General features: G+C 41.9%; 1 protein-coding gene across 3 annotated transcripts in view; it reads right to left on the bottom strand.

Moving 5' to 3' along the window:
• The window catches only part of ift172 (intraflagellar transport 172), a 159,311-nt gene that overhangs the window by 117,308 nt on the left and 27,801 nt on the right, over nucleotides 1-14,202 (bottom strand). For all 3 annotated transcript variants that reach the window (XM_070885161.1, XM_070885162.1, XM_070885163.1), the window contains 7 exons: nucleotides 13,587-13,801; nucleotides 11,267-11,390; nucleotides 10,901-10,996; nucleotides 8,566-8,727; nucleotides 6,323-6,376; nucleotides 3,875-3,978; nucleotides 3,294-3,379 (listed from right to left, as the gene is read on the bottom strand). In XM_070885161.1, coding sequence (XP_070741262.1) covers nucleotides 3,294-3,379; nucleotides 3,875-3,978; nucleotides 6,323-6,376; nucleotides 8,566-8,727; nucleotides 10,901-10,996; nucleotides 11,267-11,390; nucleotides 13,587-13,801 — 841 coding nt within the window. The remainder of the gene's footprint in view (nucleotides 1-3,293; nucleotides 3,380-3,874; nucleotides 3,979-6,322; nucleotides 6,377-8,565; nucleotides 8,728-10,900; nucleotides 10,997-11,266; nucleotides 11,391-13,586; nucleotides 13,802-14,202) is intronic.

Below are 14,202 nucleotides of genomic sequence, written 5' to 3'. Positions count from 1 at the left end.
TATACCACATCAACTGGTTCTCCCTTGTCCACTCTACTGGAAACATCCTCAAAAAATTACAGAAGATTTATCAAGCATGATTTCCCTTTCACAAATCCATGCTGACTTGGACCTATCATGTCACCTCTTTCCAAATGTGCTGCTATGACATCCTTAATAATTGATTCCATCATTTTACCCACTACCGATGTCAGGTTGACCGGTCTATAATTCCCTGTTTTCTCTCTCCCTCCTTTTTAAAAAGTGGGGTTACATTGGCTACCCTCCACTCCATAGGAACTGATCCAGTATCAATGGAATGTTGGAAAATGACTGTCAATGCATCCGCTATTTCCAAGGCCACCTCCTTAAGTATTCTGGGATGCAGTCCATCAGGCCCTGGGGAGTTATCGGCCTTCAATCCCATCAATTTCCCCAACACAATTTCCCGACTAATAAGGATTTCCCTCAGTTCCTCCTCCTTACTAGACCTTCTGACCCCTTTTATGTCCGGAAGGTTGTTTGTGTCCTCCTTAGTGAATACCGAACCAAAGTACTTGTTCAATTGGTCCGCCATTTCTTTGTTCCCCGTTATGACTTCCCCTGATTCTGACTGCAGGGGACCTACGTTTGTCCATCAACAATGTCCATCAACAAGACTAACCATGTACTGGGATCCACCTTGAGGGCATGACACAAGTTATTTTAACACTGTACAACTCACGAACAAGACTTATTGGAATACCTTGTGCAATTATGGGCATTGTACAAAATATTGATGGAAAGCATTTACAGAAAAGCAACAATGACTCAGTTATATTGTTGGTATTGATATTGTATTGGAAACCACTTTTGGAGTGGTGTGGAATTATACAGCACCTGTCCCAGGCAGTTTCACACTGCTAGAATCAATGACTTAGTAAGATGATGCTACATTTATACTGTAATTTTGAATAGATTCAAAATGAAAAACCCCTTCACATCAATACAAGCTGTCCTCTATAATTTCACCATAAGTTTCATGGAAGGCTTATTTAATTGGTGTTCATTATAGCAAAAGGAAACTAGATCACTAGTCAATGTCTTTTAAGTGTCAGCTGCAGCTCAGTGAGTAGCACACTCGCCTCGGAGTCAGAAGGTTGTGGGTTCAAGTCCCACTCCACGGACTTCAGCAGCATAAATCTAGGCTGACACTCCAGCACAGTGCTGAGAGAGTGCTGCACTGTTGGAGGTGCCGTCTTTCGGATGAGCCGTTAAACCAAGGCCCAGTTTGCTCTCAGGTGGACGTAAAAGATCCCATGGCACTACTTCAAAGAAGAGCAGGAGAGTTCTCCCTGGTGTCCTGGCCAATATTTATCCCTCAATCAACATTATCACATTGCTGTTTGTGGGAGTTTGCTGTGCGCAAGCTGGTTGCCACGTTTCCCACATTACAACAATGACTACACTCCCAAAAGTACTTCATTGGCTGTAATGCGCTTTGAGACATCCGGTGGTCATGAAAGGCGCTATATAAATGCAATTCTTTCTTTTTAAAATTATGAGAGTTAATGGTTATTGTAGTTGTAAGCAGGTTATTTGATTCAGACTGTAATCATAGACACAAGTAGTAAATTAAGGAACATAAGAATTCGGAACAGGAGTAGGCCATCTAGCCCCTCGAGCCTGCTCCGCCATTCAATAAGATCATGGCTGATCTGGTCGTGGACTCAGCTCCACTTACCCGCCCTCTCCCCATAACCTTAATTCCCTTATTGGTTAAAAATCTATCTATCTTTGACTTGAAAACATTCAATGAGCTAGCCTCAACTGCTTCCTTGGGCAGAGAATTCCACAGATTCACAACCCTCTGGGAGAAGAAATTCTTTCTCAACTCGGTTTTAAATTGGCTCCTCCGTATTTTGAGGCTGTGCCCCCTAGTTCTAGTCTCCCCTACCAGTGGAAACAACCTCTCTGCCTCTATCTTGTCTATCCCTTTCATGATTTTAAATGTTTCTAATTAGATCACCCCTCATCCTTCTGAACTCCAACGAGTAAAGACCCAGTCTACTCAATCTATCATCATAAGGTAACCCCTTCATTTCTCGAATCAGCCTAGTGAATCGTCTCTGTACCCCTTCCAAAGCTAGTATATCCTTCCTTAAGTAAGGTGACCAAAACTGCACACAGTACTCCAGGTGCGGCCTTACCAATACCTTATACAGTTGCAGCAAGACCTCCCTGCTTTTGTACTCCATCCCTCTCGCAATGAAGGCCAACATTCCATTCGCCTTCCTGATTACCTGCTGCACCTGCAAACTAACCTTTTGGGATTCATGCACAAGGACCCCCAGGTCCCTCTGCACCACAGCATGTTGTAATTTCTCCCCATTCAAATAATATTCCCTTTTACTGTTTTTTTTCCAAGGTGGATGACCTCACATTTTCCGACATTGTATTCCATCTGCCAAATCTTAGCCCATTCGTTTAACCTCTCTAAATCTCTTTGCAGACTCTCTGCGTCCTCTACACACAACCCGCTTTCCCACTAATCTTTGTGCCATCTGCAAATTTTGTTACACTACACTCTGTCCCCTCTTCCAGGTCATCTATGTATATTGTAAACAGTTGTGGTCCTAGCACCAATCCCTGTGGCACACCACTAACCACTGATTTCCAACCCGAAAAGGACCCATTTATCCCGACTCTCTGCTTTCTGTTCGCCAGCCAATTCTCTATCCATGCTAATACATTTTCCTCTGACTCCACGTACCTTTATCTTCTGCAGTAACCTTTTGTGTGAAGAAACCAGAAGATTTTTAAAAATCTTACCAAAGCAAGTACACGATGTTGATTGGCTCCTTTTTTAAAAAAAAAAGTCAAGAATGGGCCTGAAGGTTATGAGTAAAGGTACAGGTGGTCAAATATTCCATGGAACATGGTTCCCATGCTTCTGTAAACATGGACATGTCATCAGTGGAAGTGTAACAGGCCAGAGTTGGACACTGTGGGTTGGAAGGTGAGGCCAGTTCAGTTTTATGTGATTACCTTCGGGAGTCAGGATACAGTTTGCAGAGTTTTATTTTATCAATAGTTTTACCTGCAGTTGGTTGCTTGCCTCCTTCAGAAGACTGATTTTATTGGGTAGAATCTATGATGGACCTTATGGGCCAAACAGCCAATGCTTCTTACTTTATTTCCATCATTTCAAATACGGGCCATCATTTTAGTAAAGCAGTCATGCACTAGGAGACATACATCACTAACTTTACCCATTGAAATAAAGTACAGTCGGTTAGTTACCATGCCATAAGTTCTATTTAGATTGAACCTACCTATTGCTATTGTCTTAATATCTACCAGATATGCCAGTTTCTTGTTGTCTTCCACCCCTCTTTGTTTGCGTTCATTCAGGCGAACACTGTCAAATAATGTGAAAGAGAAAAACAATTCCTCTCAGTCTAGAACCTTTTACAAAATATGGTCATCACTACCATTAATAAGTCCGTTTTACAATATGTGCATTTTCAACATTCAGTGGGATCTACACAGCCACTAACACTTCAAAGATAAAGCAGCAGCTTCAAATCTCAGAAGTCTGCTTTCCAGGGGAGACAGAAACAACAGCCTGCTAATCAATAAGCTGCCAGCTGTATCAATTCAGAGCAAGATGGTGAACAAAAAGGACAAGATCCCAGCTCGTTCATATTAGCCTTCATTGTGAGGTTTTACTTCCAATCAGCCAGTACAGCAAGTTAAAGTTCTGGCGGTTAGAAGATTCACTGAGAGAATTAAAAGATCTAATCATTTACTTTCCCAGGTAGAGATACATATTAGTACAAATAAAAGGCTTAGAAAGGCAATTTAAATGAGACAAAATACAAAACCTGGGGTTAAAAATCTATACAAGTCACACCTGATTAAGTGAGGGTTCATGAACTCTGTTCTAACAGATCCCAAAATGTCATTGTTGCCATATTCCACAAGTGTCAATTCACCAGCATTGAAGATCATGCACACCTGTAAGAAAAATGTACTTTAAACATTATTTAGAAAACATTTATTATACATCTTCCAAAGTTGGATGAAATAGTTTCCTACAACAAAATATTTTACAGTAATATATTGATGTGTGCTCGTAATTTGAATTGATTTCTTCAGAATACTGCATATATAGTTGATAAGACATTATTGTAAATGTAGAAGTCAAATTTTGAGACCACCATGGCCACGTTTGGTGGGATAAAAGCCAAAGCCCTGATTCGACAACATTAGCAGAAATGGAGTTGCGCTGGTCCATGATATCGGCTCAGCTACTCTGCCAGTTCAACCTCAGAGTGCGCCGATATTTTACCATTAACCCATCAACCCAATTTGAATTGGATGTTGGCACATGAAAAGCTTTCCCAGAGAGCTTGACCTGCAGCATACTTGACTGGAGAGCCTATAATCTAGCAAGGTAGCAGCTCAAAGGCTAGAGGTAGCAGAACAGTGGACTTATTCTTCACAATGGTAACTTGGAAGGAGGCTGCACTCCACCCTTTTGCATGTACTTCTTGTGGGCCCAGTCAAAAATGACACAAATGGGGGGGGAAAATCGCGTCAGACGAATGCCTCCGACCCGAAAGAATTTTACGAAAATACCTGGTGGTCACAAAGGAACATACGATTGCGGTCAGATGCATTCATTTACTGCGCAGCGTACGGGAAGATGACTTCCCCGTACGAATGGAAATGTGGGCCTGAACCACCAATCACTAGACAGTATTCTCAATGATAAAAATAGGAATTCCATTTTTTACGAGTTTCCATTACTATCAATGAGAAAATCTTTCTAAAACAAGAAACAGAATAAATTTTAAAAACCTCACATATTTAAAATTAATTGAAATTAAATGCAATTAAATGTTTTAGAAAAAAAAATATTTTTTGGAAAATGTTTTAATGTGTTGTCGGGTTAAAATTAAAATTATTCTTAATGGACAGGGTTTTTGAACATAAAAATGAATGATTACATTTAATTTTTATATTTTAAAACTCTTACGCTTGTAAAAGAAAGCCATATGCCTGCTTTTACCAGGTGTAAAAGTTTGAAGGACATTCGCTGGGCATGAGTTGGGCAAATAGCCCAATCTCTCCCGCGCGGATGTCCTTCTCCCAGTGATGCGGAGAATCTGTTTGGAAAAGCCGGTTTTTGACGCATGCCCATCTCTCCCCAAAAAACGGCTTTTGCGAGGCCTCGCCGGGTCCATGCGCACTTTATACGCGTCCAGTAAGGCCGGAATTTTTGGCCCAATAACAAAAGATGTAAACAAGGGTGAGAATACAAATGAAATATAATTGGATTCTTGGTAAAGTTTTTGATAAGGTAACCCATAAAAAAGTATTGCAGAAAATTAGAAGAGATGGTATTAGCAGCAGTGTGCTGAGACGGGATGAAATGTGCTGGATGATCGAAGTCAAGGCACCTGTGTGAATGGGAAGTATTCTGAATTAGAGTGACTGTGGTGACTGATGTCCCGCAGGGTTTGGTGTTAAGATTGCTATTCTTTAACATTTTCATAAATGATCTGGAAGATGATACTGGTAGCATTATCTCAATGTTTGCAGAGGACACCAAAATAGGAGTGGTTAATATAGTGGAGGAGGGGCACAAACTGCAGGTGGACCTAGTCTGTTTGGGTGGTGAGCAAACAATTAATATATATTAGGTTACTACTACAACAACAACAACGGCAACTTGCATTTATATTGCGCCTTTATTTTAGGCTACTTCAATGACAACAGCAGCAAAAAATAATGAAAAAAAGTATTGGAGGGAATAAAATTAAATAAGAAAATGGCAGACCACCCAGGAAACTCAACAATTGAAAAAACTGCTGCAAATTGTATTTGTAAACACAAAATAAAACATATTTTAAAACAATTCAAACAACCAGGTCCCCAGATTCCTGCTACAGCCATTTAATTTGGACGAGATGCTTATTGTGATTGAAGCCTTGTCTGAAGATGTGAAATTCAGCATTAGATCAAATTTAAGTATATAATCCATGCTGATGAGGTTTGCATATGCTTGTAGTGTGGCCTTATTCTGGTCCAAAAACTAAATGTCACCAAATGCAGTAAGCAGCAAATCTTTCCTCAAATTATAATTTCCCTTTTTTAAATTAACTTAATCATTTCACTGCAAGACACATGATATCAGATATTCTGCAGTAGAAATTAAACATTTCAACTCAACTTCTTCTTATTAAAATCTTACCAAGAATAGCTTGTACTCTGGTTTCATTCATGCAAAGAACAAAAATATATTTTTATGACCAAACAAACGTTTAACATAATTTCAAAATTAAGCAGAACTTACACTTTCATTATCAAAGTAAAGCTTTTCATTTCCACCAGACCCTTGCCAAGCAACCTAAAACAGAGAAGTTATGAACAATTTCACTTGAAATTAGATTACCAGTTTACTGGTGAAAAAAAATCTCGCCTTGGAATTATCATTGCAATATTTGTGTACAAACAGGCTTGTATGAAATTCCTTAAATTAAAAATGCAAATGCCTTATTTGAGAAAGTGGATAGAGGAATTTCATACCCATTAAACATTCGTATGCTAATATTGTACCACATAACTGTAAAGCCTAAATAAATATGTATTTTTAATTCTCTCTTCCTTGCCCATTACCAGTTCCAAGGCTGAGACAGTAGACAAGTGACCTGTTCCCAGATCTCAATCAATGTTAATCTGGTATTGGCCACCACAATGTACACAACGACTAAAGTTAAGTTGCCCTCCTCCCAAGCAGATGCCTCAGCTAAAATCACAAATTTAGCAATGTGTGAAAATCACAGTTATGAGCCCATTCCTATCACTCTGGCACAGTCTATTAGTACAATATCACTGAGCTGTCTCCCCAGAAACATTGAAAGAAATGTACTCCTTCTTGGAATACTACAACTAGATCTTAACACTACTCTTGCATTGCAGTTGTAAATGAGCCAAGATCCCCATTCTCCAGTTACCCAACTGGAAAAGCATCCTTGTGTGAACACTGACTGAGATGAGAATCAGGCTCAGTTGTGATATCCTTTATCGCTAAATATCCTGCCAACATCATCTAGGCTCACATAGGTGGTGTAACAAAGGGCTATTGGTCCCCCTGGAACTGCAACCCAGGAGTATCTTCAGGAGAGGAAGGCATAACATTTGAAAGATAAAATAAAAAAATTGAGCGATAAGTCAAGGCTCTCTCAGGAGCCACACAGTCACAGAAGCGCACTGCACCTAGCAAGCCTGAGAATCAACCACATGTCCTGGGTCATTAGCATTACCTTGGTGCATCCCCTGCGCAAGCCCATATCCCTTGATCGGGTGCTCAGCTGGGTACCGGGGTGGAAACTAAGAGCACAGCAGATCTCTTACATCAGCCTTGGACCCAATGGGCCCAAATTTGCCCAGGAGTTGCTCAGTTTTTTTGGAGCAACTTGATTTTTCTCGAGTATCTTAAAAATCCCCATTCTGCACATTTAATTTGCGCCAGTGTAAGCGAGTTAGTTAGGAATTTTTCCGTTTAGTTTTGTTTTGTTCAAAAGGGGGCGTTACCAGCCACCTACGCCTGGTTTTGGCCATTTAAGCCAGTTTGGACAGCTAATAGTTGCTCCAAACTAACTTAGGCCAGCATATGTGGCCACTTGTGGCCGCACAGAAAACACTTGCGGAGAGTTAAGAAATCAGCGCAGGTAGCCAGAGATGGGGTGAGGCGGGGGGCGGGGGGGTGGAGGGAAGCACAGAGGACCTTGCAAAGCACTGAACACCTTCTCAACAACATTCATGAAGCATAAAAACCATCAATAATAAATAATAAAATAATAAAACTTAAGTCCTACCTTCATAACTCGGCCCGGGCCAGCCGGTGCGTGAGGCAACTTGGCTGGGGATAAGGGCGGGAGAACTCACCGGCAGGAGAACTCACAGGCAAGCCCTTCGGCCAGGGCTAGAGACAGGAGAACGCACCGTCAGGAGAACGCACCGGCAAGCCCATTCCAGCCACGGCCGCACCAGACAGCAAGAAATGGCTGATCGAAGTTTTCCACCTGCTGGCTGGCTGCTTGCTGCTCCACTTTAAACTGGCCAAAAGGCGCTCGGCTTACTGGCCCCCTCTTCTATCCAGCAACAATGACTGGTCAGCATCGGGTCCCATGCTGCAGAGGAGCTGCTGCGCATGCGCAACATCTCCAGTGCGCATAATTTGAGCTGCCGGCACTATTTTGAGCGCAGGGCCCGAGCTTCGCCCCCCACTGTGATTGCCACGCCACGCCAAGCACTAGGACGGTCCACAACGCGGGGAGAATACGGCGAGATATTTTCCGCGCCGTTTTGAGAGCAGAAAGTCAGCACACCTCAGGTAAGTGCGCCGAAAAAACCGGAGGGCCAAATTTGGGCACAATGATCCTCAACAGAAGAAAAAGAACCTAACTTTAATAACAATCTATTTTTGGTGTGCATTACTACAAGAAAAAAGGCGAGTAATGCAGATTGAAAAAGAGGCTTTTAAAAAATTGGTAAATATAACATCCAAGGCAGACATATGAAATCACACAATACCTCACTAAGTTTGTTTGTAGCCAAGTCTCCGAGAAGTAATGTGTCAGTGCTGTGAGCCACCAGGTATCGATCTTTTCCCATGATCTTCACTTCATCGATTTCATACCCATAGTGAGACTTCAGCACTACTCTGGTACCAGTTGAAAGGTTCCTTACTATAACCTAATTGGGAAAAAATAGGCAATGATACCTGTCCTGAGTTTCTTTTATTTGTTTAATTTAATGGAGTGTTTGAAATAAACAGGTGTCTTACAGGACAAAGTAATACAATACGTTGTTTATTTTGTACAGTTTATCAAGATATTCAAAACATCAAAGTCATGGACCTAATGAGCTGGATTTTTGGCTTTCGGGGTTTTTCGGCGAAAACGGTGGCGATATGTGAAAATTTACATTTACATTGCACTACCGTTTTTACGCCGAACTTTCGCTCTTTCAGTAAAGGAGGCATTGCACGATTGTTTCGGCAACTTTAGTCCATGGTCATTTGCGCTGTGACGGAAGCCTTTGGAGGGGGAAAACAAAAAAATAAATTTGCAAAAAACATTCACAAAACCCTTAACTAGCAAATCGCTGAAAGATAACTTAATAAAAACGTTAACTTACCTTTTTTTGCAGGTTTTTATACTTACCGCTGCAGGCAGGGCTGTACCGACAGGTTTGACCTGTCGGTATTCTGGGCACGGCGTACGGGTTGGGAGAGTGCCGAAAGTACGATGGTAACGCAATCTGCATCGCTATCTGTCAGCACACCTCTCCCCGGCAGTATTTAAAAGCGCCGCCGCAAACAGGTACCCAAGGATCCCGCCCAGGCTTTGCGACCGGGTTTTCGCGGAGGGTCAAATAGCAGCGAAAACCTGGTCGCAAACCTGCCGAAAATCCAGCCCTGTTTATACCATGCGAGGCAATACATTAGGGATGCAATACTGGAATTAATCACAATCATAAAGCTATGTATCCTGACTTTGAAGTTATTGAAACAGTGGTAAATATTAGGCTGGGCATAAACAAAATCTGCATGAAAAAAAAATGTTTCAAAAATAATAACAATTTCCAAATACACTGGGCTCAAGTTTCGGCCTGAGTTGCTCCTATTTTTTTGGAGCAACTAGTTTAGAATGGAGCATCTTAGAAATTGCAATTCTCGGCATTTAGTTTGCTCCAGTTCTGGTAAGTTAGAATAGTTTCATTTTAGAACAGATTTTTTTCCCAAAAGGGGGTGTGTCCAACCACTTACGACTGTTTTGCAAGTTTAGGCAGCGAAAATTTACTCCAAAAACTAACTAAGAATGGAGTAAGTGTAGATTTTTGTACGCTCAGAAAAACCTTTCCTACCCTTATAAACCAGTGTGTGGAACGAGAGATGGGGAGGGGCGATGGGGGAGAGGGGCGATGGGGGAGAGGACGGGATGGGGGGGGGGGGTGGAGGAGGTAGAGGACGAGGGGTCGGAGAGGAGGTAGAGGACCGGGGGGGGAGGGGGGAGAAGGTAGAGGACAGGGGGGGGAGGAGAGGGAGAGGACCGGGGGGGGGGGGTAGGGAACAGAGAGGACAGGTGGGGTGGGGGAAAGAGAGGACCGGGGGGGGGGGGGGGGAGGAAAGAGAGGGGACGGGGGGGGGGGGATAGGAGAGAGGACCCGGGGGGGGGGGGGGGGGGCTGGATGTGACCTGCCGCCAACACTTCGGGCGGGGCCCAGCCCCAGCGAAATGCCGGGTGGGCAGGCCCCACCCACGGCTTGGAGAGGGGTTCGGGGGGGGGGGGCAGAGGAGGGGGAAGGGGTGGAGTTTGAACGGGAGGGGAGGGATGGAGGCTGAACGCGAGGGAGGGAGGGAGGGAGAGCTGAATGGGAGTGCCCGACTCCCAATCTTCAATGCCCGGTGAGCCCATTCGGCCAAGGCTAGGGGCGGCATTCTTCAGGCCACTTCCACGCAGCCTGCACAGATTCGGGCTGCGAGGAGCTACTGCACATGCACGCACACTCTAGTGCACATGTGCAGAGGTCCCGGCACTGTTTTCAGCGCCAGGACCTGGCTCCGCTCCCCATGCGTTCTGCTGCACTGCGCCAAGGGCCTGGATCGACCGGACGGAGGGGAGAATACCAAGGTAAATAATAGGCGCCGTTTCTGTTCTAAAAGTTCTAACCCTGGGGGCAAACTTGGGCCCAATGTGTGATGGGAGGAGGCTCGGCTGATTACATTTTGTTATAAATGTCTGGATTTTAGTGTTAAAACTAATGTATAATTATTTTTACTATTCATTTATAAATATAAATTCCAAAGCTCACTGCTTGAACTACACCATGAGTGGTAAAAGAGAAGCCAATTTTTGCTACCTACCTGACTGAGGCCAACAAACGTCATTTCAAATTTGTTCTTGTAAATAGATCTACGCAGACAGCAATCAAACTGTTCCACACCTCCACAAAGAGTGCCCTGTAAATTAAACACATGACATGGGGTGTATAATATTTTCCTCTTCAGCAATTTTTACAAAATGGAAAACAGCGCTTTACACTCATTTATCTTTTCTGCTAAAACAGAAAAATATATCCCATCGTAAATATATCCCACAGTAGGATGTTAAACATTTGCTTTAATCTATCCAGAAGGTGATATGATGAAGTCATTGCATTTAGCTTTCATGTATAAAAATGGATTTGCTGAAAATTGTATTTTCATGAAGCCGATTTTTTCAATACTAACCGCACATAGTCTAGAACCATCCTTTTTCCAGGCTAAGGCAGTAATGGTATAAAGGTTTGGGATCTCCTTTGGTCGAGACTCATCCCATGCACTTCTACGAGGACTCCAGTTTAGCACTCTGAGCCTGCAAAAAAGCACCCAATTCAGGCCTGCAAACAATGTCCAAAACACATAGCAAGCTTTTTCCTACTTTAAAATAAAACACAGCTTCACGACATACAAATGATTAACAAACCCAGTGTAATTGTCGGTACTGAATGGAATTGCTGCATCAATTAGATGCAAGACCACAACAAAGAAAATGCCCAAAATTAGATTAGTTTGAAAAAGTAAGTTGAACATTCTATCCTAACGTCAAGAGAGTTCGGTGTGGCTGGCATGATTCATCTTCTGAACTGATGTGGGAATGTAATACCAATCATACGTGGCATCCAGGGAAAATAAATGGGTCTATTGTTCGTCCTGGGCACACTATCCCTAATCACGTTGCACATAAAGTCTTGCAGCATTTGATAGCAAGTGGCAGTTTGCCTACAGGAGGTGGTTTATGTGTTGCATACAAGAAAAATGGACTGAAATTGCAGTCGAAGGCTTCCTGTGGGCAAATGCCTCTTTACCTCAAGAAAAGTATGCACCTACCTGATGCCTCCGTATCGCCGAAGACTCGCGCTCCTGGGTCTACAGGCGGACACCTGCGTAAAGGCTCACGTATCCCAAGGGCGCATGCGGCTCGAAAGCTTCCCTGGGATCATGTGGGCCAGCCCAACCAATCACAAAGGGAGATTCCCATTATGCTCATGGAGATTCCATTTACATATGAAATCCCCATAAGCATAATTAGGAATCCCCTAAAATAAGGTTCACAGCACTTAAATAAAGCATCACACGTTCAAAATTAATTTAAATACTATTTAATTAAACATTTAAAACCTAAAATGTAAACATTTTTCAAGGGGCCAAAAATAATCTAAACTAATTTCAAAGGTTTTTTGTATGGTGAAATCATTTTTTTTTTAAATTTAAACCCCTACGCTGGTAAAAGGCGGCCATACGCCTGCTTTTACCAGGCAGAGAATGTTTCATGGGCATTCGTTGGGCAGTAGTTGGGCAAATAGCCCAACTCTGCTTCAGCGAATATCCATTTCCTGCAGATTCGTACGATCTGTCAAGCTGAAACGTGACAGATCGTAAGTTCTAGGTTTTCACGCATGCACATGCACACCATAGGCCCCCGAAAATCCAGGCCAATATTACAATTACACTGCTGTATTTTACTAACAGGAAAAATTGCACACGCAGCAATATGAATCATTTTTTTGGCAAAAACAATATATTTTTTAACCTCGCTAAAATTTTTCTATTGGGAATATTTAAAGCACTTTTTACTTGAAAGTTATGGAAGACAAAAAAAATTGCTTTTTGCTACTATATTTGTTATTGCTAAAAGCACTGCTCCAGAAAGTTAGGAATTCCTGATAACCTCTAATGATTGAAGTTGACTTCCTGATTACTACTGATATTATGAAGTGGAAAAATTGACTTAAAAAGACTAGAAGTACAACATTATGAACTTAAATCAATTCAAAACATATTGGTCCAAATTTGTTGAGGCAGGCTAACGAACAACACCTGCTGAAACTTGTCCATGCCCGTTTAACGTCGACAATATATTTCGCCTCAAGTTGCTGGAAGTACAAGATGGAAACTGCACAGCGCCCTGTACAGAGCATCTGAGATCTGAGTGAACAGGCCAAGCAACTGTGTATCTCCTTAACCAATTAGATTGAAGGGCTGTGAAATTAACAGTGCAGTGACTGATTGTCAGGAAAACAGGTCAACCCTGCTTCTGATCATTATTCAGCAAATCCGATTAAAAATGCACGTGCATGGCTATCAGGAGAAAATAAGTCAATGTGGCTATGATGTTACTCCCTTGGTCAAATCTCACTGTCTAGGTTCACACATGAAGAATGCCCACTGGTCAATGCTTTCAGGAAAAAAAAAAGAGGAAAAAAAATGAGAAAGGTGATTAAAGTAAAAGAAAAGTAACATATGCTTACAATTTCACCAACCTGTTTGTACCTTACTATCTATGTGGATAGGAACTTAGGCAATTTTAATTGGGAAGCATTAAAGTATTGCACCCCTCCCCCTACCTTCTCCAATTCAACATGGGGAAAACGTTGGAAGAAATGGTTGGTATATTTTATGTAAACTCCATAGTCAGGATATATTTTTAAAATCCTTATTGGCACAATCTTGCACAACAAAATGCCAAAACATCTCATCAATAAATTTACTTTCTTTATCACCATGTTACCTGTCATAGCTGCCAATGACTACAGACTGACCACTGGGACTAGTGGCAGCTACTGTGAACTCTTTTTCTGCAGTATCTTGGCCATAATCAAACTGTTGAATAATGTGGCCCTCCTTTCCATAGGCAATGATCTTCTTATCACATCCAGCAGCTATAATGCTATTTACAGCCCAAGCTAAGGCATAAGGTGGACAACAGTGTGTAGCTAGCTTACCCTGAAACAAAAAAGATGCATTTCACAATTAAATTAGGGTGCCATTTTAATAATAGACAGCATTATTACAAAAATGATTTATTGTTTTATCTCAAGATAAATGAAATGTAGATCTTTCTATTAATATTTCCTTACCGACTGGTAAATGGAGGCATAGATTACAAATGAGTGAGGCTTCTGAACAATGGACAGCAACCACAGCATTAACTTATCAAATAAAATGTACCAGTGAGAAAATGGATTTAGAAACAGCCAAATGAATACATGACGACGGAAGTATGAGGCAAATAGCTTTACTACAGAATCATGGGATTTATTTTGTTAAAAGGATATTAACTTATACTAATTGGGTTGGAAAAGCCTCTGAAGTTAAAATTATTTTATTTTTCTTGGTTCCACTAT

This window comes from Pristiophorus japonicus, chromosome 7 (genome assembly GCF_044704955.1).
Source record: "Pristiophorus japonicus isolate sPriJap1 chromosome 7, sPriJap1.hap1, whole genome shotgun sequence".
NCBI lineage: Eukaryota > Metazoa > Chordata > Chondrichthyes > Pristiophoridae > Pristiophorus > Pristiophorus japonicus.
Note: the sequence above shows the minus strand (reverse complement) of the source record. Positions and strands in the feature narration are given on the sequence as shown.